Raw genomic sequence first — 27,500 nt, 5'->3', positions numbered from 1 at the left:
GCTACCCGCCCGGCTACCCCGATCCGGAGCAGGAGGTGTACAGCGCGCCCCACATCCCCGCCGACACGCCCAGGATACAGCTGCGGCTGGCGGGCGACAAACGCAAGCACAACGAGGGGCGGGTGGAGGTGTTCTACAGCGGGGAGTGGGGCACCGTCTGCGACGACGACTTCTCCATCCACAACGCCCAGGTGGTGTGCCGCGAGCTGGGCTACCTGGAGGCCATGTCCTGGTCGCCCTCCGCCAAGTACGGGAAGGGAGAAGGTAGGCTCCAGGCGATGTTTGGGTCGCTGATGTCTTTGTGAGTGTGTGGCCCTCCCTGTTCTGAGGGGAGTTCTGGGGGGGAGGGATCGCTGTTGAGAATGCAAGGGTATCATGATGCGATAGTCAGGTTTTTACAGTCTGAAAGTCTCAGGGTTGAGGATTCGTTGCACTTAAAGGTAAGCAGGAAGTGGGCTGGTTATGAAAACAGAACCCTTCTCAGAAAGGAGTACGGTCAATACAGGTCAACGGCTCCACACACTGAGAGGAACGCTACACTCGTTTTATTTGATTACATCTCGAGTCCAGGAAAGATCTGTTTACAGGCAAAGCACAGCACACTCAGAACCGTCTCAAGCCCCATAGATTGATAGACCCAAATGTCGTGTGGACTCACGGCCGACGACAGCGCCATGAAATACCAGCCGTGGACCGGGGGACCGAGCCCAGTGGTGGTCAGCATCCTCTCGCTATTTCATCACTGCTGAAGCATTTTGACAAAAGCTGATGGAGATTTCTGGGCTTCCCGCCATCAGTCTGTCCGGAGGATGGATTTCACCACCCTCGGCCACGGCCCTCATAACGACACGTTGTCACATTCCGTTTAAACTGAAACATCTCGGTGGTGACCATCTAGTTCACCTAGACTCCCCTTACCCCTCGTCCCTTCTTACGCACTTATTGCATGTTGTACATCCTGGCACTTAATGTATGCACTTATTGTATGTTATATTTCCTTGCACTTAAAAATAGTACTTAGCATTGTGTAGCGTCTTATCCTAGCTTTCTTTGTTGTATATGGGGAATGGGTTAACCCAGTGACTGTCGGTGCGTTTCATGAACATCCTTACTGTACCGACAGCGATATATTGTTTCTCTTTCCTCTGACAAATGTACTTATTGTAAGTCGCTTTGGATAAAAGCGTCTGCTAAACGCCCTCAATCTAAATGTGATCTGCGGTTCTGGGTTCAGGCCGCGTGTGGTTCGACAACGTCCACTGCGGCGGCAAGGAGAGCACGCTGGCGCTGTGCCCGTCCAATGGGATCGGAGTGTCGGACTGCAAGCACTCGGAGGACGTGGGCGTGGTCTGCAGCGACAAGAGGATCCCGGGCTTCAAGTTCATCAACACGCTGGCCAACCATGTGGAGGTACGTGGGAGACGCTAACCTTAAGCACGTTAACGGTTTTCCGTTGATTCTGTTTTCAGCAGAGTTTTGAATATGCTGTCCATCCACACAAAACTTTTCACATTTTTAGTCCTGTCTTTTCTCAAGCACATGCCCAGACCCCTTCAGTCACTGATCTATCACTGATTAAACCTCAGGCTTCTCCAAACGCATGAAACTTGTTCCGAAATATATGTCCGATTTCTTCCATAAATTATTGTTATTATTTTTATTTTTTTTGATCCACCTCGGATAACCTTCATAAAGTCCATAAACATACAAGTATAATATTATCCCCCTCTTGAGTTGAGCGAAGTGATTGATTACCTACGGGATACATATCACACAGCCGTCTCCCCGAGGCTGACGGGAGCCAATCAGATGGATCCAGCGAACGCGGCCCGCCATCAGTCTTAATAACGGCGGCGTGGCTGCCAGTCGTCGTGTGTCGGGAGGGGGCTGGGAGGTTAAACTGGTAATAGCGTGTAATTGTGTGTAATTATGCGTTCATCACTGTCACCGGGTGTAAGAGGAGCTGCAGGATCTACTGAGCAGCCTGTGAGTGAACCCTGAGGTAACGGCCGCCAGAGGCACGGCGCTATCTGCCCAGGATAATCTCTCTCTAATGGTATTTCTCTACTCTACGGTGCAGCCTCTCATGCTTCCACATTCCAATGTTATGAGCGAACCACAAACCCTCTTCCATCACTCTCTCCCTTTCTGGCAACATACACTCACTGGCCCTTACTCTCTCTGGCTCACTCTCTCTCCTTCCTGTCTCTCTCTTTCTCCTCTGTCCCTCTCCCTCTCCTCTCTGTTTCTCTCTCGTCCCTCTGCCTCTCTCTTTCCTTTATGTCTCCTCCCTCTCTCCTCCTGGCTCTCTCCTCTCTGTCTCTCTCTTCCACCCTCTGTGTCTCTCTCTCCTCTGTCTCTCTCTCCTCTGTCTCTCTCTCTCTCCTCTGTCTCTCTCTCTATCCTCTGTCTCTCTCTCCTCTGTCTCTCTCTCCACTGTCTCTCTCTCCTCTGTCTCTCTCTCTCTCTGGCTCTCTCTCTTCTCTATCTCTCTCTCTCCTCTGTCTCTCTCTCCTCTGTCGCTCTCTCTCCTCTGTCTCTCTCTCTCTCTCCTCTGTCTCTCTCTCCTCTGTGTCTCTCTCTCTCTCTCTCTCTCTCTCCTCTGTCTCTCTCTCCTCTGTGTCTCTCTCTCCTGCGGTTTCTCTCTGCTGCTCCTCTGCACTCATCTTTCTCGTGTGGAAAGTTGCTTAACTCAGAAGAATGTGTGTGAAGACATGCAGTAGAAGCAGACAAGGGCGTAGGAACCGGGGGGGACGGAGGGGACGCGTCCCCTCCAATATCGGAGACAGGCGCATTTGTCCCACCTAAAAATTATACCGGATCTTTCAGGTTTCCGATATGTGTCCCCCCCAATGTTAAACTCATTCCTACGCCCCTGGAAGCAGATATCTCCGTTCTGTGAGGGAGCGTCAGGCTCCGCTTGAGTTGGGAAACCGGAGACAAACTCATGGCCCCCCATACCAACACTCTAGGGACAGTGGAAAGTAACGTTTCTCAACAAGGTTTTTTCGACAATGCAACGACTACAGCGGCACGAGGCTCAGGAGGTAGAGCGGGTTGGCTGGTAACCGGAAGGTTGCTAGTTGGAAACCCGGCTGCATTGTCGATGTGTCCTTGAGCGAGACACCTAACCCTAACTGCTCCCGACGAGCGGGCTGTCGCCTTGCATGGTTGACACCGACGTTGGTGTGTGAATGTGTCAATGATGGTTAGGCAATATTTTAAAGCGCTTTCAGTGGCTACCGGTTAGAAAAGCGCTGTATATGCAGTCTCTTTACCATTTACAGTGTAATCCGTCCGTCCCATAATAAGTAACCCCAGCAACGTCCAGGAGAACACACTGACCCAGGTGAAAAGGAGCTGTTATCTGTCCATCACTGGATCTATCGGGTGTTGACTGAAGGGTCCAGACAGCTGGCTCCTTCAGCCAGATAATCCCGTCAGTGTTTCCATCCACCGAGCAGAAGCCCGGCAACATCAAGAGCTTTTATAAGAACCCAAATGTTCTGCCTGGCCTCGTGTCCGCTCCTCTCCCTCCCTCCCTCCCCCCCATCTGGTAGTGGTAACCCACGTGAGAGCGAAGAGCACAGCACGCTCTGCCATCTCCCCTGTGTGTTCTCCTCCTGGGGTAAGAGGCCCCTGCCAGTGAAGGTATGTCTTTTACATCCCTCATCATAAAACAACAGCGCACTTTTTCCTATCAGCCAGCATGGAGCCATTTCAGTATTTAACTTCAGTTTATATCTCTTAGGAAATGTCTTCCTGGAGGTAACGTGTACGCCGGTTATTTAATCAGATTCCACTGGGAGAGGTGACCTCATACTGGGTATAAATGTCTGTCCAGGCCCTGAAACATAAGCATGGCCCAGGAAAATAACCCGAGACTTAACGATAACAGTGTTGCTGTGTATTAAATATTCATAGGCAGAAGACTTTGAACTGCTGTATGCAGTTTGGAGTCCATGTAGCCGATGTTGGAAGGAAATGAGCTTTTAGGATCGACTGGAATATGGACTTTACCTTCTCTGCCTTAAAACAGAAATTAAGGTAGAGTGCGTTGGCTGGTTACCGGCTAGTTCGATCCCCGGCTCCTCCAAGTGTCGAGGTGTCCCTGAGCAAGACACCTCACCCTAACTGCTTCCGACGAGCTGGCTGTTGCCTTGCATGGTTGGCTCTGCCGTCGGTAATATTATAAAGCGCTTTGAGGGGCCACTGGTTAGAAAAGCGCTGCATAAATGTAGTCCATTTACCATTTACCACAGATACCGTATTCTATTATTTTTGTCAGAGCATTTTGTCACAGATTTATTGATTGATCGGGATGTAAAGAACGTTTTAACAAATACGACCAGAAATTCTTCCTGGCCAACACCGGAATCGACAGTTCACCTGTCTCTGCCATCTAGCTGTGGCCCAGATCACCTGAGACACATGTGAACGCCAACTGGTTCAGCACCAGCACTGGTATGTCTGGAGCAGGCAGGCCGGCCATCCCAGTAGAGCGGTGGTGAGGAGGACATCTGGACCGAGGTCTCTGAGCGGAGTCCGTGAGAGAGGGGTCAGGAGCGGGGTGGCGTGAACCCTGACGAGGCCGTGTCACATGACCTTCCCCAGATTCCTCTCGGCCTCATTGTTGGAAGGCCAGGAGAGCCACAGGAGCCTGTTGTCTTCAAGGGCCTAGTCAGAAGACCCCTGGATACTCACAGTCTCACAATACACCGCAGTCTGTCCACTGGTGGCTGTTTAGAAACTAGGTTGCGCAGCACTTTGGATAACAGCGTTTTTTAAATGAACAAATATAAAAGTAATATGAACACTGAATGGGCGTAGCTAGATCTGGCGGGAACCTCTAGTTGTGTGGCTCCCCATCAGCTGACGGCTAACACGGTCCAATCAAACGCCGGCGCACCAATAGGCGGTCAAATTAAGACCTTCCATCTCAAACATTCTGCGAAGTTAAGTGGGCTGAGCAGAATTCACCCCAGCCTCTTCCTGCTTTGGTTCTGCTCTGTATTATATGAAACCTACACAATGAGGTGAGATATCTGATTGTATAGTGCACCCTGTTGGTATTCTGTATCTGACATCTGTAAGTCATGCTTTAAATCTTACAGCAGTACCAAGCAGGCCTAAAGAGTGGAACCATACCGCCAAACTGAATTGTGTAACCATGTCATGCAATAATTAGTTAAATCTAAGAAATGAGCGATTCCTGACAGAACTGTAAACATATCAGACTGTAAATGCCCTTGGTGGCTGTGTGGAAACCAGGGCTTTGTTTAGAACAGTTATATTTAGCATTGTGCCTCTCAGCGGACGGTCTTACAGGGACAGATTGGTTTCCATCCTGGAATGTGGGATGTTTCTGTGCTCCTGTAAGAGGGACGAGGCGTCTAGCCATTCATCGGAGGCGAAGGAAGTGTTTTCTAAAAGCATGTCATTGGGATCGGCCTACATTCAGCGCGTTCCATCCCGGGCTGATTTCTGTATATGAATAAATACCTCTGCTTTTTATGAGTTGTATTCTTTGGCCTCGCTCATTTCCTGGCAGGGTTTGACAGCTCGCAGCGTTAATCAATGCAGACCTTGTGCTGCCAACACCGACGCAGTCATAACAACAACCAACAGCAGCAGCAGCAGCGAGCATCAAGGCGGTTTTCTATGAAAGATCAGCCTCTAATTCAACCGGGCAGTCAGTGATTGGAGGAAGGGGAAAAGCAGAACACTACCTGCAGTCTTATTACGAGCAGGCGTTGGTGCTGCGATTGGTTTGGTTTCATCGCTGCTAAAGGATTTCCATGAGCTTACATAAGTTCAAAAGGCGAAGGAAAGACGGGAAAAGTTTTAGTTTGAGGGCATTTCAGGAGGAAGCAGGATGTGTTGTGTGAGGGTTGACATTGAGACCAGTGAGATCTAGATTGGGTTCAGCCTCATGCCACACAACAAGGTTATTTTTTCTGGATTATACACAATGTTCTGATCTTCACAGCCTGTGTGCATGAGAGTGTGTGTTACTGAAAGAGTTGTGGAGTACAGTGGAAAGAACTTTGGCTACTAGGTCGAGGCTACAAGCTAGTAGCCAATTCTCTCTCTCTTAGAAAGAGAGAGAGAGAGAGACATTGAGAGAGGGAAAGAGATATATATATAACACATATATAACCAGAAGGAGAGACAGAGGAAGAGAGTTATATATGTCTCTCTCTCTCTGTCTCCCCTCCTTCTCCCTCTCTCTCCTCCATCCCCTCTCTCTCTCCTCTCTCTCTCTCCCTCTCTCTCTCTCCCTCTCTCTCTTGCTCTCCTTCTCCCCTCCTAACTACTTTACCAGGCGCTGTGGTGAGCTCACCCCAAGCAGAGTTTTACAGCGTTCATTTTCTCTCTGATTACTCATTTGTTCTAGCGCAGCTGAAGGGTCAACTCGGCTCTCTCTCTCTCTCTCTCTCTTTTGCTCTCTCTCCCTCTTTTATCCCCTCTCTCTCTTGCCCCTCCCTCTCTCTCCCCCCTCTCTCTCTTGCTCTCTCTCTCTCTCTCTCTTTTGCTCTCTCTCTCTCCCCCCCTCTCTCTCTCTCTCACTCTCACTTTCTCTCTCCCCCTCTCTATCTCTCTCCCACTCTCTCCCCCCTCCCTCTCTCTCTCTCTCACTTTCTCTCTCCCCCTCTCTATCTCTCTCTCCCACTCTCTCCCCCCTCCCTCTCTCTCTCTCACTCTCACTCTCTCTCTCCCACTCTCTATCTCTCTCTCCCACTCTCTCCTCCCTCCCTCTCTCTCTCTCCCCCTCCTACCAGACGGCAGTAGGATGTTGTATAAACTGCTGGGTCAGCATAGTGTCTGTCGCTCCACCGACTGGACCGAATACCCGCCCGTTCCCCGTGCCAGCTCCCATGCTTCCTGTTTAATTAGCGTGCTCGCGTGATCCTACGTGTCTGTGTGCGAAGTAACAGTGGGAACCGCAGACCTGCGTGGTGGGAGGGTCGCGGAGGTGTTTACACACGCTGTAGGCCGTACGCGACGGGGAGGCGGAAGGGAGCTGCCAGCCCCCTTTACTCGGTCAGAACCTGACGTCATCCAGGATGAATGTACCTCCTGAGGGCATGGAGTCTGCTCTTGTTCAAGCTGAGGAAAGATTCAAGAATGCATGCAATTCATACACACACGCATCTGTCAGTGAAGGCTAGATGCAGATAGTTGGACCAGAAATAATGTTAATTGACCTAACAATTGTTAGGTAAATCGCTTTGGATAAAAGCGTCTGCTAAATGCCCTAAACGTAAATTTGAATGTTAATTCCTCATATCGGTTTCTTTATTGAGGACATTGCCATTCGTTGTTACTTTAAACCAGTAGGGTCTACCTGTTTCAGTTGCAACCCATGCAACATTGACTCATACAAAACTCAGAGGAATTTGGTATATCTGTTGTAGCTAGGTACAAATATGTGACATTTATCAGACCAATGCCAACATGGTCCAGTGCATTATAAACGGATTATCTCTTTGCTAAGTAAATAACTAGGCTCTGTCAGGCGGTCTGTTTGCTTGTTCGTGCATATCTTTACTCTTCACATGTTTCTACTGGCAGATAAGACTATCGTGCCAGAGCAGAATCAGTTAGTTCCCTTTTAATCTAGGTGGTAATCTTCCTCTGAGCCAGTGTGAATGCTGTGGCGGGGAGTGGCGCTGGGCCACATCTGTTGTTCATTGGTAAACAATAGACTGTTTTAATTGCTCCGAGGGAAACAACTGAAAACGAAATAGCCAAACAAAGTGGCACGTGACACTCACTGAATTCTACAATCGGAAGAAAAACATAATCGTCAATTAGTTTTGTGAGTTTGTGGGACTGCCCTCCAGTAATACGTACTCGGATTACAACAGATGTTCACCGAACACAAGTAGCGGCAAATGCTACAAAAGGCCGTTTTAAACACCATTTTGACATTTAGGCCTCACAGTAAAAGGCTCTGTCTCCTCTTTCTCTAAAACCTTAGTGAGGAGATGCTTCATTGGCCTGCTTTGAGATTAGACTCGTGAAGATTACAAAACTTTATTGTCCATCAACAGAGACAGCATATTGTCTTAGACAGGGCTCCCATTAAAATACATAACAGCGTGAAACCTTTTACGACAAACCAGTTAAAAACAAAAGCGCAATGAGCTAACGTGCTGCGATAAATTGTTTCACTGGTCCTTTGTTCAATGCAGCTCTATTGGAACCATATGTTGAAATGATGCACTCCTCTGTTCCTCTGGCCCAGATGTTGATTAAGATGTCAAAGGAGTGCCATCTGAGGAGAAGTTATGAAGTCACCATTTGGATGGGAAAATTTGAAAATTGCAGAACTGTGAATTGATTGTTGTCCCTTACAGTTTTTGCAAAGGTTGGTTTTAACAGATCCTTTATGAAACGACAGTTGGATAAAGCCAATGCTTTGACATTCAGGTGTTCAAATGTTTCTACAGGGCCACAGTATGACCCTGACCCCGATCATCTTATTTTTTACAACCTTGCAGGAGTTCATAGGTCGGAGGAGGGTCCAACAGTTGTCCATCATGGTAACAGAAGTGCCACTGCTGGTGTTATTCTGGCTCACCGGGTGGCTGCAAACAGGGGTATTGCACCCACAACCAAACCGAACCCTTCCTCGGTTCACCAGAGGGCACTCTGTCATCCTATTGGTCAACTCAAGGATCACGTTGGAGGAGTTGTCAAACTAAACAGGGAAATATTATTCAGAAATGGTGGTTTTCGTCAGGGTGCAGTGGGCGACCCTGACGGGTGTTCGCATGATTTATCATTCCTGACTTTCTGGGACAGGTCCGGCACCGGAAATTTGACAGTGATGGAAATCCTGTCAAAATCTGATTTTGTGTAGTCTGATCCCGGCATTACTGGATAGAGCAATGTTCAACTGAAGAGGAAACATCAGATCAAACATACTTTTTCCAGGCATTGTTTCTGTGTGTATTATTAATATAAACCGTAATATTACTAACCAATATTGGTGTTATGGGAGGAACATACCTTCCTGTCTAGACCATTCCACACCTCGGCCACGTCCTGTGTTGGTTCCAGCATGGAACCCACCTGAGCGAGCTCCCTACGTGACGCAGCTCCACCATCTGGTTCCTATCCATGGCCTAATAGTAGCTTCTGTGTACCAACCAGGCCCCCCTGCGGCGTTCCACAGTAGAACCATTAACCTTTCAGGACAGGCCTCTGAGATCTGCCCCCCTGCTCAGCACACAATGCCTCTCCTATGATGTCACTTCCCAGTTTGGTTGGTTTTCCCAGTTTCTCTCTCACCGGTGGGTCATTTCCAGCCTCACGTAATCGGTTTTCCGTGGCTGCTGTGGCGTCACGCCGCGAGCAGACCTCCAAGAGGAGAACGTTTTTTCCACCTCTACATTCCGGCCTAGTTTGGCGGGTCTCCAGGAAACCTGGGAAAAACCTTGAAGTTCAAGAGCTTTGCGGTAGCATTAGCAAACGCACCTTTCTCTTATGAAATAATTCTCATAAATCTATTCTAGCGGTCGACTTTCATGTTTTTTTATCATCCCCACATCAACATATGTAGCATCGTATGTGCATAATCCTGAGAGGAAGACGTTTTTTTTTAGCTCAGTGTGTTTCCGCTATGCATCCCTCACCTCTTTGCTAAGAAGCCAAGCGCAGACTTAATGGCTTTTCCCTCTCCTCCGCCACCTAGCTCTTACACAAACACAGCAGAACGCCCCCCTCCCTCCACAAACAACAGCCACATGTTGTCAGAGAACCCTGCCCCTCGGCGAGGCTCACTGCAGCCGGCCCACCGCTCCTACAAACACGTCCTCTGAACATGTGCAGGAACATCTGAAACCTCAGCAGGAAGTGGGTTTCGGTAGAAGGGAGGGAGGTCCCTGAAATGGGAAGGAGGGAGAAGTTGTGCATGTAAGCCAACCAAGCATCTCTAATCCATCCGCAACATGGACTTGAAGGAATGCTCCACCGATGGCTCCTGTAAACGCAGCTCAGTGACTGATTCAGGAGCTCTTTGGCTGTATATATATGTATAATGTTCGTTATATAATATAAGGATAACTTGTTAAGAACTCAGGTCGAGTCATTGATATCCATTTTAACACTCTGATTAACTAGCACCAGAACTGTTACAAGTTAAACATAAAAGGTGCCGTAGAGCGCCCCCTAAGGCATGGGAATAACAATGCATACTGTTGACTATCCATTCCATTCATAACAATATGAGTCTATGCTAGAAACATCTTTAGCTGAGATAAAAAAAAAAAAGATCAGTCCTGGAACTGATATCTGGATGTGTGAGAGTCTTAATTGGGAACACATTGGTTTATCTGGCATATGCTCGGCAGTGCATGAGGTGAGAGAATGTGTCAGACATTCAACAACACCAGCTGAAGTTGGCGGTCGTGGGGATCTCTCCAGACGCCTCACCAGGGCAGTGGTGGTTTTTCGAGGTATCTTGAAGGAGCTTGCTAAGGGAATTTTTAGCTTTCTGACAACTAATTGCCCGCTGACGTACTGCTACCATATCATTATCTGCCTCGGTCGAGGAACGTATCATCTGCTACTGAAGAGGGATCTCCAGAACCGCACGTCCTGTCATTATTATCCACCACAATGATCTCAGCTGGCTTCCAGTGTGTACATTAGATCTTCCTGCCCGAGCCTTTTGGGAAATATTGTTAATGTGGGTTGTCGCTATGGAGATGGCTTTTTCTTTTTTCCTCCTGTTCTGTGGCGTTTGCCTCATGTGATCTGAAGGGTTTGGTTTGTTTCAACACGTATGACACCATACTGGTCGGTCACTCGCTCAGGAAACTGACCAGTTCCAACAAGCAGCTCCGCTGCCACACCCGTCCAGACAGCGGTCTGAGTTCCCGGCGGTTAACCTGCTCTGTCACGTAGCAACAGAATGAGGGCTCGCTGCGTGGCTGACAGGGAGGATGTTGGTTCAATCCTCACAAAGGACCCGTATCGATCGGACTCCGACCAGATTGCCCACCTGATTGGTCGCTTTCAAATGCAATCTCCTGCCTTCATCACCTCCTGAGTCCAGGCAGGGTACCCTTTTGTTTATCAGCCGGTGGATCTATCTGTAAAATGCACAGAACACATAAAACCACAACTTAAGTCAATCACATAATATAAGAGTGTAGTAGAGGACTAAAGCAAAGGGGAAACAATGAGCCCGGGAGTGGAATCTAGACACCGACACACCCCACTCGGAAAACACAACTAATCGAATTAAAAGATAGTGATATTATAATAATGTCAGTTAGAAGAAAAAATATGCAAGGTGTAAATTAAAGGTCATAAGGAGAAAGCTAGGGTACATTATAAAGCCTTCAACACCTCCTCCTTTAGCGCTGTGTGAGGGACGCCAGTTGAAACCACGGAAAGGGCGCGGGCGTCACCACTACCTGACGCACGTGTGCTCACAAGGCCGTCCTTGTGCCCGGAACATTCCCTCCAAGCTCGGCCCCCCTCAGCATCCACTAAAACCCGGGATGGGGGATGTGTTCCCGGGCAGAGAGCGCTCGCCGTAGCCCCATCGTCTGAGTTCAGACAGGTCTGCTCGTGTTAATAAGCTAATGAAGCTAAACGTGGTGAACGTGCTGTCGCTATGCTTCTACATTCAGGGCATTTAGGAGACGGTTTCATCCAAAGCGACGTACAATAAGTACATTTGTCAGAAGAAGGAGAAACAACAGTCTATCGCTGTCGGTACAACAAGGATGTTCATAGAACCAAGTGCCAAGCACTAACAACTGTTAGGTTAACCCATTCCCTGTATACAACAAAGATAAGATAAGATGCTACACAATGCTAAGTACTATTCTTAAGTTAAAGGACGTACAACATCCAATAAGTGTGTAAGAGGGTTGTGGGGGGGTAAGGGGGGAGGCTTTACAGAATCTAGGTGAACTCTGAACAAGTGAGTCTTTAGCGGAAGCCGGCTAGGGACTCTGCGGTCCTGACATCGGCAGGGAGCTCGTTCCACCCCTGCAGTGCCAAAACAGAGAAGGGTTATGACTTTGATGACGGACGCTACGCTACGTGTCAGCCAGCGATGCTAACCATGTGCTGCGCTGTTAGCTCAGGGCTGCAGAGGTCCTTTCATGGCGCGGGACTCAGATTCTCTCCAGATGTGAGGGGTTGTTTACCCCGGCGTACGCCTGTACCGCTCCCATCTGAGACCTCGCGTGGAAATGACTCAAACTCACCGCTTCTCCTTTATTTTTTTAATAAGAAGCACGTTATGGGCTCGAGTTCCACAATTAAAACCATCCACGTAAACAAGGACACACACCATAAAGGAGGGAGGTCTTGAAACCTCGAAGCACCACCTGGAACCAGCTGCTGCTGGATCAAATAAAAATACTTAATAGGCCTGTGTATTATCAAGATTAATTTTATATTGCAAAAACAGAACAGCGCATACAGGAGATGGAAACGGAGCAGCCGTAACAGTAGTTATTGAGCCGACGATAAGCTGCATTAGCCATTAGCTACGAGCTAACAAGCTAGAGATTGTCATTGCGGACCTGCACGTTGCTTAGAGGTTTTGGTTAATTTGTCAAAAATCCAATTGCTGCTAAGTAGGAGTCAAACAAACCCCTTGAGATGCAGCATCTAGTTTTAAGGAGGGTTTCTCAGGAACAAAACATGGAAGTGAACAGACATTTCCACGACATACAAGTAGACTAGATCCACTTATAAACAGAAAGGGAAGGTATGTCAAACACAAGAACGAAGAAGTAGCTTTAAGGCAAACAAGCAGAGAAGTGACTTGAAAGCCCGTCAGGCGGATAGGGGTCAAGTGCAGGGGGGTTACCGCGGATGAATCAGGTGATGCTGGTCGCCAGTGGCTGAGTGTGTGTGGGGGTCTGTTCTGTAACGTGTGTGTGGTGTTCCCCCAGAACCTCAACATCCAGGTGGAGGACGTGAGGATCCGGGCCATCCTGTCGTCGTACCGCAAGCGCATCCCCGTGACGGAGGGCTACGTTGAGGTGAAGGACGGCGGCAAGTGGAAGCAGATCTGCAACGCCGACTGGAACCTGCAGAACAGCCGCGTCATCTGCGGCATGTTCGGCTTCCCTGGGGAGAGGAAGTACAACGCCAGGGTCTACAAGTGAGTAGAGTCCTCCTATTGGGGTCCAACATCGAGACATGGAGCTCAGTGGAGATCAGTGAGTAGCTCCTCAATTGAGACATGGAGCTCAGGGAGTAGCATCTCGTCCACGTTGGGATGAGGTCCGACATGGAGACATGGAGCTCAGTGGAGCAGGCCATGGTGTTTGATGCTGTTACTGGTTATGGAGTTTGATGCTGTTACTGGTTATGGAGTTTGATGCTGGTACTGGTTATGGTGTTTGATGCTGTTACTGGTTATGGAGATTGATGCTGTTACTGGTTATGGAGTTTGATGCTGGTGCTGGTTATGGTGTTTGATGCTGTTACTGGTTATGGAGTTTGATGCTGATACCGGTGATGGAGTTTGATGCTGATACTGGTGATGGAGTTTGATGCTGATACTGGTTATGGAGTTTGATGCTGTTACTGGTTATGGAGTTTGATGATGATACTGGTTACGGAGTTTGATGCTGATACTGGTTATGGAGTTTGCTGGTACTGGTTATGGTGTTTGATGCTGTTACTGGTTATGGTGTTTGATGCTGTTGCTGGTTATGGTGTTTGATGCTGATACTGGTTATGGAGTTTGATGCTGATACTGGTTATGGAGTTTGATGCTGTTACTGGTTATGGAGTTTGATGCTGATACTGGTTATGTCGTTTGATGCTGATACTGGTTATGGAGTTTAATGCTGGTACTGGTGATGGAGTTTGATGCTGATACTGTTTATGGTTTAGATGCTGATGATGGCTATGGGTTTGATTCAACACCGTGTTTCAGTCATGGTCCAGTATCACAGATGGAGATATCCTGAAACTCGAGCTCAGGACAAATAGGTCCAATCTGTTGATACACACATTTTGTTCTAGATACAGGTAGACCGCAGGCAATGGAGTTTGAACCCAAAAGCCTTTGGCTGCGAGTCAAACGCCCACGAGACATTCCTGCCCCCTTGGTCGCTTTAATGTCAACACTTTCCTTCTAATTCCATCTGATTACCAGTCTATGTGATGTCTGCCCTGTACCATAAGCACTGTTCCTTCAGAACAACAGGCGAGTGTTCACAGAAGCCAGCCTTACCAAACCTGCTGACCTCAGCTCTGTTTGGATGAACTGCTTCCTGTCTTGCAGAAGGTCCTTCAGGGTTATGGTGGCAGAAAATCCTCCAACTCACAAGGTGGCCCCCACTAGCTATCTTCTACTAGACAGTCCACCTTGACTGCTGCGTCTGAACTCAGACTTTTCCTTTGCATTGCAGACCGCTGGAACATCATAAATCTACATAGTTAAACATGGGCCGGGCTGGGTATTACCAACAGGTGTGTTGAAGGCCCACATTCAGCCTTCACATGGTTTCCATCCGTGAAGGTCCTTTGAAAAACCGACGTTTCACCGAAAGAGTGATACTTCTTTGATATTTCTCCCAGAAATGCGTAATGTAAACAAATGATTTAGCTCAAAGGCAGGGTTCCTGTTAATGCTTCTCTTCATGTGGGGGGTTTCCCATTAGAGCGTGTATGATTATCTAATGGAGGGTTCTCTCTATGTATATACACACATATATATATATGGATATATAAGTGAGGTCGTGGCTGGAGGGTTGAACGCTCCCAGCAGCGAGGGGAGGCTGAACCCAGTGGTGTGTGTGCAGCACTGGGACGTGTTCTCTGCTCTGGTGACCACAGCGCACCACCGCGTCTCTCTCTGCTTTTCCATCTACGTGTCCCTCTGCACGTCCCCGTCCATCTCACGACACCGACCGCCTGTTTTACAGACCGCCGCTCAAACCCGCCTAGGCTCTCCGCCTAGTTTTGCGGCGGACCTTTTTCCCGGTAATCTCCGGGTTTGCTGGGGTTTCAAGGCCTCGGCCTCTAGTTTGTCTTTCCTCTGAGACTCTGAGACTCTGTGTTTTTGTCAAAACTCCTCCTGGCTTTCTGTGAGGTGGAGTCGAAGGGGTGTGTGAGTAAGATGGAGCAATGGAGGAAGGGAGAGATTGATTGATGAAGGGAGGAAGAGAGAAGGAGAAAGAGGGAGAGAGGGAGGGAGAGTCAGGGGGAGGGAGGGAGAGAGGGAAAGAGAGAGGTATCTAAGGTGGAATATAAAGCTCCCATTGAGTGGAATGTCCTTTATACACAAGTGAACCAACAGACTCAGAAGACAGAAGAGAGATTTCAAGGATTTCAAGGAAAAGGCCCTTCCAGATAGTCTGGAACATCGGCTTTGGGGTGGCTGAGCTGAGAGGATGTGTTTCCAAGCTGCTGGGACAAACAGTGTGTCCCTGATCGAGTCCGAACTCTCACCTCAGAACCAATCCAGTCTTGGGTCGCAGACGGGAAACAATCGCTGTCTCCTGGCAACCTCTCTGCGTCACGTACTCCACGTTCTACGCCATGTGAGCACAGGCTGTTCCAGCCATCTGCTGAACTCCAGTCCTTTCACAGATGCATTTGGTACAGAAAGGCCCCTAATACCAACGATGATAATGGTGATGGATCAACGGTCAATAGGGCTTTGGTTGCTTTTTATCACCTTCATCCAAAGTGACTCGTAGTGAAGGCTTTCAGGATAGAAGCACTAAAGAGCAGAATAAGCATCTCATCATTGGGGTTCGAACACAGAACCTCTGGGCTTGGAATCTAACCCCTAAACCACTAGAGTATCCTGCCTCTCCATAGACCTCCTCTCATACTGTAGCCTCACAGCTAACGAAGCTAGCCGCTTCGCAGATGAAGTGATTGACGCTACAGGGGCCTCAAAAGGACATAATTAACCCTGGTGTGTTCCATCGCTACTGAATCAATCAAGGCGATGGCCTTATCTGATAGTCATCCGGTGTTGGAATTGACTTCTGTGGAGAAATAACAAAATCACTTCAGCTGCGGTCGGCTCAGCGGTGGGCTTTGTGCTTCAGATGGTATTGATCGTAATTCCCAAGTGGAGCGTTTAACTGCTCTCTTGAAGTGTAGTAATAATAAATAAAAAGACAATATCCTCAGCCATCAGCCCGGGAGTACGTCTCAGAGCGATCAAAACAGACAATTCAATCACTTCCTCTTCATCGACTCGTCGTTTCAACGACTCCATTTGAGGTTGTAGCGAATATTTTCTAATCCAGTGGACACAGATCACAGATCATATTATCTGTATTCATTCATCCATTATTTTTTCACAACTATATCGTTCAAGACGAACCCCTCATTGAGTTGTGATTATTATTGACTCCTTATCCTCGTGGCTCACCAAACTGTCTTCCATCCCTCTCCTCCTCCTCCCTCCTCCACCCCACCACTACTCTGACCCCCCTCCTCCCTCCACCCCTCTGACCCGTTCTCACCCCTCCACCCTCTATCCCTCCACCCCTCTGACCCTCCAACCTCCACCCTCTACCCCTCAAACCTCCACCCTCCACCCCTCTGATCCTCCAACCTCCACCCTCTACCCCTCAAACCTCCACCCTCCACCCCTCTGATCCTCCAACCTCCACCCTCTACCCCTCAAACCTCCACCCTCCACCCCTCTGATCCTCCAACCTCCACCCTCTACCCCTCAAACCTCCACCCTCCCCCCTTCACCCTCCAACCCTCTGACCCGTTCTCACCCCTCCACCCTCTATCCCTCCACCCTCCACCCCTCTGATCCTCAACCTCCACCCTCTACCCCTCAAACCTCCACCCTCCACCCCTCTGACCCTCCAACCTCCACCCTCTACCCCTCAAACCTCCACCCTCCACCCCTCTGATCCTCCAACCTCCACCCTCTACCCCTCAAACCTCCACCCTCCACCCCTCTGATCCTCCAACCTCCACCCTCTACCCCTCAAACCTCCACCCTCCACCCCTCTGATCCTCCAACCTCCACCCTCTACCCCTCAAACCTCCACCCTCCCCCCTTCACCCTCCAACCCTCTGACCCGTTCTCACCCCTCCACCCTCTATCCCTCCACCCTCCACCCCTCTGATCCTCAACCTCCACCCTCTACCCCTCAAACCTCCACCCTCCACCCCTCTGACCCTCCAACCTCCACCCTCTACCCCTCAAACCTCCACCCTCCACCCCTCTGATCCTCCAACCTCCACCCTCTACCCCTCAAACCTCCACCCTCCACCCCTCTGATCCTCCAACCTCCACCCTCTACCCCTCAAACCTCCACCCTCCCCCTTCACCCTCCAACCCTCTGACCCGTTCTCACCCCTCCACCCTCTATCCCTCCACCCTCCACCCCTCTGATCCTCCAACCTCCACCCTCTACCCCTCAAACCTCCACCCTCCACCCCTCTGACCCTCCAACCTCCACCCTCTACCCCTCAAACCTCCACCCCTCTGACCCTCCAACCTCCACCCTCTACCCCTCAAACCTCCACCCTCCCCCCTTCACCCTCCCTCTCCAGGATGTTCGCCCGCCGGAGGAAGCCGTTCTACTGGGACTACTCGGTCAACTGCACAGGGAACGAGGCGCACCTGTCCAGCTGCCACCTGGGCCAGGGGGACATGGCGGAGGGGAAGGACAACGGAACCTGCACCGGGGGTCTGCCCGTGGTGGTCAGCTGCGTCCCGGGGCGGGCCTTCGCCCCCACGCCCCAGAGCGGCTTCAGGAAGGCCTTCAGACAGGAGGTAGGTCCGCCACGCCACCGCCGCTGGGGCCCTGGTCACCTGGCGGCCATCTTGGTTCTGAACGATAGCTTAGCTGGGTCGGAGGGGGGGGGGAGGGATGCAGAGCCAGGATGTCCGAGCTGTGACGGAAACTAGACATGATGAATGAGAGAGGGATAGTTGTGTAGTAATGAAGGGTATTTGGTTTGATGTCGTATCAGAAGATGGCGCAATGGTGGAAAGGATAGATGGATTGATGAAGGGAGAGAGAGGGAGAAAGGGGGAGAGGGAGGGAGGGAGAGACAAAGGAGGAGGGAGAAAAGGGAGGGAGGCAAAGAAGAAGGGAGGGAGAACGACTTTGAGAGAGAGGGAGGGAGGGAGAGACAGAGAGAGAGAGAGATCGAGAGCCCTCTATTTCCAAACTTCCTCAGACATTCCACCACACCCGCCATAGTGTGGTTTTCTCACTGAATGTGAAAAAGTTTGAACAAAACTGAACTGAAACTCCAGAAGAAGACCATAACCCAAGTATATCTCAAGTAACTATTGGCGTATACCAGACCCACGCCCCTTACCTGGGTAGCTGCCAGGACATCTGTCTGTTAAATAAGGTAGTGTAGTCTCTGGTAACCCTGGAACAATACAAGCCACGGCATGTTGACCCAGCTCTTCTGTATTGTCTAACAACAGATCCAGCCTTTACCAACATTAGCCCTGGTTCAGTCGGACAGGAGGTGTAGCCCTGATCTTTTCCAGTGGCTGCTCCCCTCAGGTCCACTCCAGCGTTCCCGTTGGAGGATTTAGTATTCTGACAGTAGTCAGACACCGGCGTTTGTCGGTTGGGTGAACACTGCATCCTAACGACTCAAAGTTCCCCATATATGCTCCATGAAGCCCGGCTGGGTTCTGGTGGGAGGGGGGGGAGCTGAATTGGTAAACAAACTGACAGGAAAAACAAATATCACGAAGCCCTCTCAAGCGGCTTCGCTTTAGTCCAGTGGTTGCGGCGTCTGGGGCCGGGTGATAAAGGGATACGCTTCAGCTAACCGGCTAACAGAGCCGCCATTTTGAGACACGGTAGGTTGCTAAACCAGCGACTATGGACGTTTTTTTCTGTTTAAGTCCAGATGATTCATTAATATTTGGCCCGACAGGTTATTTTTGATTTGTAAACCACGTCTGATGTTTCGACTGTTAAAATTACAATTTATGGAAAATAGGGGGAATAATATTTAGTTGGGTCATGAAGTACTGTACAAATGAAAAAAAATAATTAAACCAAAGACTTCTGACATTCATCTGAACTCTGAAATATAACTCTGATAAACGCTTTCCATCAAAAGATGGCATTATGTTAAAATGACTCTGACCCACCCATAAAGTCTGATAAGACTTTTTGTACTTCATGTATAGCTCAGTAGGGAGCCTGCAGGTAATGTCCTCGCCTGAGGAAACATGCCCTGTAGTTCTTCTGACCGTACTGGCGGTTGAAATTGTACCAGCTATTACTTCTGCTGTGAATACTGTCTGTGTTTGTAGGTCTACGTCTTGTGTATCCTGTCTTTGTTTGCAGCTCTATCTGCTATGTATACTGTCTGGGATTGTGGCTCTACGTCTCGTGTATACTGTCTAGGATTCAGCTCTACCTGTGTAAACTATCTGGGTGCAGCTCTACTTCTGCTGTGTATACTGTCTAGGTTTGTAGCTCTACGTTGTGTATGCTGACAGGTCTTTGGCTTCCTGACGCGGGAGCAGTGAGTCACCAGTCCCGCGGCTGCAGACATTCATCTTGCTATTATTTTTGGAACATTGCCTCCTTGAACCAGCATGACCTAAATAAACGTCTTTCTCCCTTTAGCCCGGGCACGATCCCTCTCTGACTTATATATGATCCCCTGCTTCTGTCCCTCCTCTCTCTCAATCTCTTCCTCCTTCTCCCTGTCTCATTCTCTCTCTCTTTCTCCTTATTTTTCTTCATACGCTCTGTCTCTCCCCCCTCCCTCCCTCTCTTCCCACCCTCCCTCTCTCTCCCCCCTCCCTCCCTCTCTTCCCACCCTCCCTCTCTCTGCCCCCTCCCTCCCCCTCTCTCCCCCTCTACCTCTCTCCATTTCCTTCCCTCTCTCTAATCCCTCTTATCTCTCTCTCTCCCCCCTCTCTCCCCTGTCTCCCCCCTGCAGCAGCCCCTGGTGCGACTGCGTGGAGGTGCGATCGTGGGGGAGGGCCGGGTGGAGGTGCTGAAGGGCGGAGAGTGGGGCACCATCTGTGACGACCACTGGAGCCTGCTGGCCTCCTCCGTGGTGTGCAGGGAGCTGGGATTCGGCACGGCCAAGGAGTCCCTCTCTGGAGGTCGGCTGGGACAGGGTGAGCTCGCCCTGCAACCCGCTCCCTTCAAATCCCATTCAGCCCAACTTGGTCACATCCCGTTCAGCCCGACTTTAGTCCGATCCCATTTAATCCACCTTTAGTCAGATCCAGTTTAATCCACCTTTAGTCCGATCCCATTTAATCCACCTTTAGTCTGATCCCATTTAATCCACCTTTAATCAGATCCCATTTAAATCCACCTTTAGTCAGAACCCACTTAATCCACCTTTATTAGTATCCAGTTCAATTCGCCTTAAATCAGATCCCATTTAATCCACCTTTAGTCAAATCCCATTTAATCCACCTTTAGTCAGATCCCATTTAATCCACCTTTAGTCACCAGACAACCAGCTTACTTTGCTTTGATGTTTTCTATTATTACACTGATTGGTGTTTCCTCAACTCCCGTCCTCCACCAGTGAAATCTACGGTGTTACATTCCGTCGGTTTCAACCACTGAGTCTGAGAAACCGCTGGCAGTCGGAAGCATTTTGGGAGAAACCAGCTGTCCGACGTGACTTTCAGTCTCCGTAGTCACTCAGAGAAACTATCTGGGATTTGAACACTGGGTGTGTGATTTAACATGACCTTGTAGGAACACATGTTGGCTAACCGCTTCACCACAGCCTCCCCACCTCAGCTTCCATCATTGACCTGCAGATGTTACCTGCTCTCTCCTAAACCCTGAACGAACCAGGAGAGATTCAGTGTGACCTGAATCATAGAGCTGCCTCCCCTAGAATATGTCTCAGCCCCTCTGAGCCTGTGCTTCACAGCTAGTTTACTGTTGGTTAAAGGTTCCATGACATGCCACCAGGTGTGAGTGTGATTAGCCACTACAAGTCGTTTTGAAAATCGGTCTATTATGGCATCACAAGCCGGCCTGTCCACCTAGATGTGAGACGGATAGATGAGCAACGCTCACTACAATCCACTGTGTAGTCTGTGGACTGTAGCATGCCCACTAGTGATGTCATAAGAGACCGATTTTCAATGTCTTTTTGCTAATCACACTCACAACTAGTGGCATATCATGGGACCTTTAACTGTTGTGGAAACAGGAATTGGAATTGCCCCCCCCCCCCGGTGGTGGAGTGCCACCTGAGGGAGATAGAGAGTGTACGATTAGAACTAAAACACATCTTTTTAGCCCTGCTTCTATCTAGGGTGTGTTTATTTCTTCCTGCACTTATACTGTGATTTCAATTCCTTATTTAAGCGACACTCTCACACGAGGGGCCTTGGTTCACAGTGATATTAGATTAGCAAGGGGCTTTTAGAACAATGGGGCTTTTAGGAAACGGCCAGGGGGACTTCTCAGAACAGCTAGGAGAGGCGTTCCTGAGTCACCGTAAATCACGGCCTCAAGTGGCTTATTGCTTTTATAAAACGGTTACATAACGCTTACTACAGACTACCTAGTATTACTTCACAAGATAGACCCACAGCGAGATCGAATTCGATCATTTAATTGAAAACAAATCATCGTTCTCCGGCCTAGCGGTATTGTTTCTCAAGACAGGTGAAATGGTTGCCGAGCAACACAGGGTAGCACGCTTTTAGATTGGCAGTGCATTTGGAAAACAATAATCCACTACAAAATAAAGTTGGATTGATTGACGGATGGGGTTGAGGAACCCTGTGCTCCTGACACGCTGACTCTCTCTGCCCGCTCTGTGCTCCATGTCTCCTGTCTGACTCTCTCTGCGTGCTCTGTGCTCCATGTCTCCGGTCTGACTCTCTCTGCGTGCTCTGTGCTCCATGTCTCCGGTCTGACTCTCTCTGCCCGCTCTGTGCTCCATGTCTCCTGTCTGACGCTCTCTGCGTGCTCTGTGCTCCATGTCTCCGGTCTGACTCTCTCTGCGTGCTCTGTGCTCCATGTCTCCTGTCTGACTCTCTCTGCGTGCTCTGTGCTCCATGTCTCCGGTCTGCAGGCATGGGTCCGGTGCACATGAACGAGGTGCAGTGCTCGGGCTTCGAGAAGTCCATCACCGAGTGCCTCTTCGACAAGGAGTCCCTGGGCTGCAGCCACGAGGAGGACGCGGCCGTGCGCTGCAACGTACCAGCCATGGGCTTCCAGGAGCAGGTGAGTCGACCCACGGATCAGCCAATCACGGGGGCAGGTGTGTCCCGCCCTGAACCGCTGACAGGCACCATGTGACCAGCGGATTAGCCAATCACAGGGGCAGGTGTGTCCCCCTGAACCTCTAACAGGCACCCTGTGACCAACGGATCAGCCAATCACAGGGGCCGCTCTCAGACTCTTTAGTGAAATAATTTGTTGTTATTTATCATTGCACGTAGAGGCAGGATAGTGTAACGGCTATCCTGGCTAACCAAAAGAGTTCGTAGCATAATGTTTAACCAAAACCTGCTCCTTAATTACTATTATCCAGTACAGTATTGTAATGTATAGCTTTACGTCTATTAAAAAAAACTGTTAAAAGGATAGCGTTTAACCCCTGAATTCCTTGCCTCCTTGCGGGCCCCCAGTTGCGTCTGCGCGGGGGCCGTAACCCCTTCGAGGGCCGGGTGGAGGTGCTGGTGGAAAGGAACGGCTCCCTGGTGTGGGGCACGGTGTGCAGCGAGGGCTGGGGGACCATGGAGGCCATGGTGACCTGCAGGCAGCTGGGGCTCGGCTTCGCCAGCAGCGCCTTCCAGGTGAGGCACCCGCCGGTGACGGAGCTATGGAGCTAATGGCTACAGAGCTAAATGGAGCTAACCGCTACAGAGCTAAATGGAGCTAACCGCTACAGAGCTAAATGGAGCTAACCGCTACAGAGCTAAATGGAGCTAACCGCTACAGAGCTAAATGGAGCTAACCGCTACGGAGCTAAATGGAGCTAACCGCTACAGAGCTAAATGGAGCTAACCGCTACGGAGCTAAATAGAGCTAACGGCTACGGAGCTAAATGGAGCTAACGGCTACGGAGCTAAATGGAGCTAACGGCTACGGAGCTAAATGGAGCTAACCGCTACGGAGCTAAATGGAGCTAACCGCTACAGAGCTAAATGGAGCTAACCGCTACAGAGCTAAATGGAGCTAACGGCTACAGAGCTAAATGGAGCTAACGGCTACGGAGCTAAATGGAGCTAACCGCTACGGAGCTAAATGGAGCTAACCGCTACAGAGCTAAATGGAGCTAACCGCTACAGAGCTAAATGGAGCTAACGGCTACAGAGCTAAATGGAGCTAACGGCTACGGAGCTAAATGGAGCTAACCGCTACGGAGCTAAATGGAGCTAACCGCTACAGAGCTAAATGGAGCTAACCACTACAGAGCTAACTGGAGCTAACCCCTACAGAGCAAAATGGAGATACCCGCTCAAGTGCTAAATGGAGCTTACCTCTATAGAGCTAACTGGAGCTAACCCCTACAGAGCAAAATGGAGATACCCGCTCAAGTGCTAAATGGAGCTATCTCTATAGAGCTAACTGCTGGGCTTAAGGTGAGGTTCGGCCCAGGTGTTTTGGTCCATTCTTCGCCGCATTGTTGAGTCTAGGAACCTTAAAAGGCATGCATTGGAGAAGCTGATAACAAATCAAATGATTGAATGATAATTACTGACTTAATTACTTTCCGCCTCGCAGCGCTTTCTATCTCATCTAATCTCATTTTATTAATTTTAAAAATAAGTTGACCCTTTGGTAAATGAAATTACATTTCTGTGTGTGTGCGTGTGGTTGTTTGTGTGTATGTGCGAGTGTGTGTGCGTGTTTATGCTTGTATGTGCTTGCATTTGTTTGTATATGCAAGGAATGCTTGCATAAGTGAGGGTGTGTGTGTGTGTTTATGTGTGAGTGAGAGTGGGTGTGTGCGTGTGAGCGTTTGTTTGTGTGTAAGCGTGTGTTTGTGTGTGTGTCTGTGCATGTGTATGCTTGTATATGTGTGTGAGGGCCTGTGTATGTGTGTGTAAGTGAGTGTGGGTGTGTGCGTTCGCGTGAGCGTGTGTGTGTGTGTGTGTGTGTGTGAGTGTGTGTGTGAGTGTGTCTGTGAGTGTATGCTTGTATGTGTGTGTGATGGCCTGTGTATGTCTGTGAGTGTGTGCATGTGTGAGCGTGTGTGTGTGTTTGTGTGTAAGGGCCTGTGTGTGTGTGTGTGTGTGTGTGTGTGTGTGTGTGTGAGGGGCTGGGTGTGTGTGTCTGTGTGTGTGTGTGTGTGTGTGTGTGTGTGTGTGTGTGTGTGTGTGTGTGTGTGTGTGTGTGTGTGTGTGTGTGTGTTTGCTCTGGCGAAGAGCTTTCACATGTCCTCTGGGCTTCCATGTGGCCGTACATTTATAATCTTCATCCCTCCCTCTAAAAGCTGTCCAAAATGTCGTATGTGGGAGGCCTTTAAAGGCCAGATGTTCAGCACAGTGTGTGTGTGTGTGTGTGTGTGTGTGTGTGTGTGTGTGTGTGTGTGTGTGTTTGTGTGTGAGCGTGTGCGAGCATGTGTGCGTGCCTACGTGCTTGTGTGTGAGTGCATGTCTGGAGTGAGTCAGATGTGTCCAAAAAGGTTTTGTGTCTTCAATGGTCTGCTGAGCTGAAGACTTTGCCCAGTATGGATCACAATAACATAACAGAGGAATGAACCATGTCCCGTCCCCTCCTCCTCGTAGAGGGATGAGGAAACTTCTACGTGTTTCACAATCTGCCCCCGGACCAGTTTAACGATTACACGTCCTCCATTCTTCCTGCTCTTTTTATTTTGCCTTGATTTAGCATTTATTTTCCAACCCTTTTTTTTCCCACCAGTTAACATACTTATAGTCAAAGTCTCTTTTACAATCAATAAACATTTAGCAGTTAACCTGGTAAATTTACAATATTACACATTCCTTTTCCACCCTTGATTTTAATCATAAAAAAACCTGTTAAAAAATGTAAGCCTGTGGTCAGCATTTGTTTAACAGTCTGTCGCACTGCAGGTAAACACAATGTGTTTAAAGGTGTTTTACACAATGAGTTTAAAGGTGTTTTTTTGTTTGTGTTGCCGCCCTGAACTCGTTGGAATCCGTCTGTCCGCCAATAGGCTCTCTATTATAGTAACTGTTTGCCTGTGGGCAGACTTTAATTCAGTGTTGTCTGAATCCGAGCATATGCTAGGACGTCTGCACCATGCGAACTCCGGTTGTCATGGTGACACCGGGTTGTCAAGGCCGTGAAACACTAGCTTCCAGAAGGATGGTTTTATTTTACGACTTTCGTTGATATCATGATCGGGAGGATATCTGAAGTTCGGACGCAGGTTAGTGTTAACGCTCCGGAGATTTATGAGGGGAAATAAAACATAAATAAAAAACATATAGTTTTCGCTCATTATAGGCTGTACAAGAATTTAGGCCTACCACAAGGCAGGGGAAAAAAAACACATTAGAGCTATTAATAATAATAGCATTATCGTGTTATAATTATAATGATTATGATCATTAATCTTAATCATAATTGGTCATATTTCATACTATTTAATAATAAGTATATTTACCTCATCCTTATCATCTGAAGATGTCATGACCACCTCAACCCCTGAAATGTCACACATTTTCATATGTATACAAAATGTGTTTTATGGTAATGAGTTCAACAAACATGCTAATCGAAGATGTAGTTCGATAGACCGCCTTGCGGCTCCTGTGGTTCTTGAATTAGTATTTTGAGGCGTCTTTCATAACTTACCTCCTCTTGATGGAGATGGTGCGCCCTCTAGTGGTCAGTGCGGGTAATCAGTTATATTTAACACTCAAAAAACAATTACTCACGTCCCCAGAATGGCTTCTTTTAACAAGGGGCCCGACGTTAGCGTTAGTACGACTGAACAGAGGGTTACAGGTAACCACGGTTACAGGCTACCAAGGAAACGGGTAAACACGGTTACAGGCTACCAAGGTAAATGGACTGCATCTACATAGCGCTTTTGTACCGAGTAAAATAGCATTTTACAATTATTGCCAATCATTCATACACATACCGACGGCGGTGTTTGCCACACAAGGCGACAGCCAGTTCGTCTGGAACATTTAGGGTGAGGTGTCTCGCCCAGGGACACCTCGACACTCAGCTAGGAGGAGCCGGGGATCGAACAAGCAAGTCAACCCACTCACCCTCCTGAGCCACATGCCACCCAATAGGTCAAGACCAGGGCTGCCCAATTTGGGGCCCGCGGGCCAAGTTTGGCCCGCGGGACCGATTTTATTCGGCCCGCGCCTTACCCACTGTATATATTATTGTTTTCTGCAATCAGCGCTCGGAATCTGCGCTCGCTCTCATTGAATATTATTTATTGGCGCACTTCCATTCCTGACCCTAGAATAAAATTGTGATACATTGATGGTAGGGTGGCACTGTTGAGCTCCTATCCTGTTGAGCCGCCTCCCACATATTTGACTAAATATACTGACATTTTTAAATTTTGGCCCACGAGCCTCCCCACCATTACATTTTGGCCCTCCACTGGGAAGAATTTGGGCCCCCCTGGTCAAGACCTTAAGGAGTTATGAACGACGCTAGGTGGCTGGTTACCAAGGTAACAGTCACCACGATGACATGAACGGATTAAGTTCAGGTCTCCTCCTTGACTTTTAGTCACTCTCCGTCTGTCTGTCTGTCTGTCTGTCTGTCTGTCTGTCTCTCTCTCTCAGAGATCAGTCAACAACATGTTTCGTGGGCGGGGACTCATAGTGGGCGGAGCCCCAGGGGTTCCTAGTTTGAGGCGTGCAGCCACCTTGTCCGTCTCAGGTTGACTCTCCCTCCTCTCCCCCTCTCTCCCTCCTCCCCCCTCCCCCTAGGAGACGTGGTACTGGCCGGGGGACGTGAGTGCGGACCGCGTGGCGATGAGCGGCGTGCGTTGCTCCGGGACGGAGATGACCCTGTCCCACTGCCTCCACCACGGGGCCCACCTCACCTGCCCCAAGGGGGGGGGGCGTAACGCCGCCGGGGTGTCCTGCTCCGAGAGTGAGTCCACCTCTCGGCCAATCAGACCACCCGCAGAGCGACTCAGAATGGATGCTAGGCACTGAGCCCTGGGTACCTCTCGGCCAATCAGACGCCCGTTAATAAATCACAGATCAAAATCTAAAGTGAACTGAGACCGGACTAATGCGCCTCAAAGACTCCTTCTGGTGGTTCTGGTTAGGCTCATGTCAGGCTTGTTGAATACTTGATCCAGATTGGTCAATAACTTTGACCAATCTGGTCAACTTTCAATAACGTAATCTCTGCCTTTTAAAAATTCTGCATAGACAGTATATCCAAAATATATATCTAATATATTTTAGAATGTATCCAAAATGATTCAACGGTCGAACAGTCGAATATCAACCGGTTGTTTCCTTGACGATGTAAAGGTTAGTATGGAGTGACAAATTGTTGTTATAGCTGCTCTCAGCAACTTTGTTTTGATTGAGTCTAATGGTTGTCATG

General features: G+C 49.1%; 1 protein-coding gene across 1 annotated transcript in view; it reads left to right on the top strand.

The window, feature by feature from the left end:
* Positions 1-27,500, top strand: part of loxl2b (lysyl oxidase-like 2b) — a 38,484-nt gene that overhangs the window by 3,975 nt on the left and 7,009 nt on the right. The window contains exons 2-9 of the mRNA XM_079734445.1: positions 1-264; positions 1,235-1,410; positions 12,933-13,144; positions 17,536-17,758; positions 19,915-20,098; positions 22,036-22,187; positions 22,595-22,762; positions 26,867-27,032. The exon at positions 1-264 is cut by the window's left edge and continues 149 nt beyond it. Coding sequence (XP_079590571.1) covers positions 1-264; positions 1,235-1,410; positions 12,933-13,144; positions 17,536-17,758; positions 19,915-20,098; positions 22,036-22,187; positions 22,595-22,762; positions 26,867-27,032 — 1,545 coding nt within the window. The remainder of the gene's footprint in view (positions 265-1,234; positions 1,411-12,932; positions 13,145-17,535; positions 17,759-19,914; positions 20,099-22,035; positions 22,188-22,594; positions 22,763-26,866; positions 27,033-27,500) is intronic.

The sequence above is a fragment of the Pollachius pollachius genome (assembly GCF_949987615.1).
Source record: "Pollachius pollachius genome assembly, chromosome: 1".
NCBI lineage: Eukaryota > Metazoa > Chordata > Actinopteri > Gadiformes > Gadidae > Pollachius > Pollachius pollachius.
This window is presented reverse-complemented; position numbering and strand designations above follow the sequence as displayed.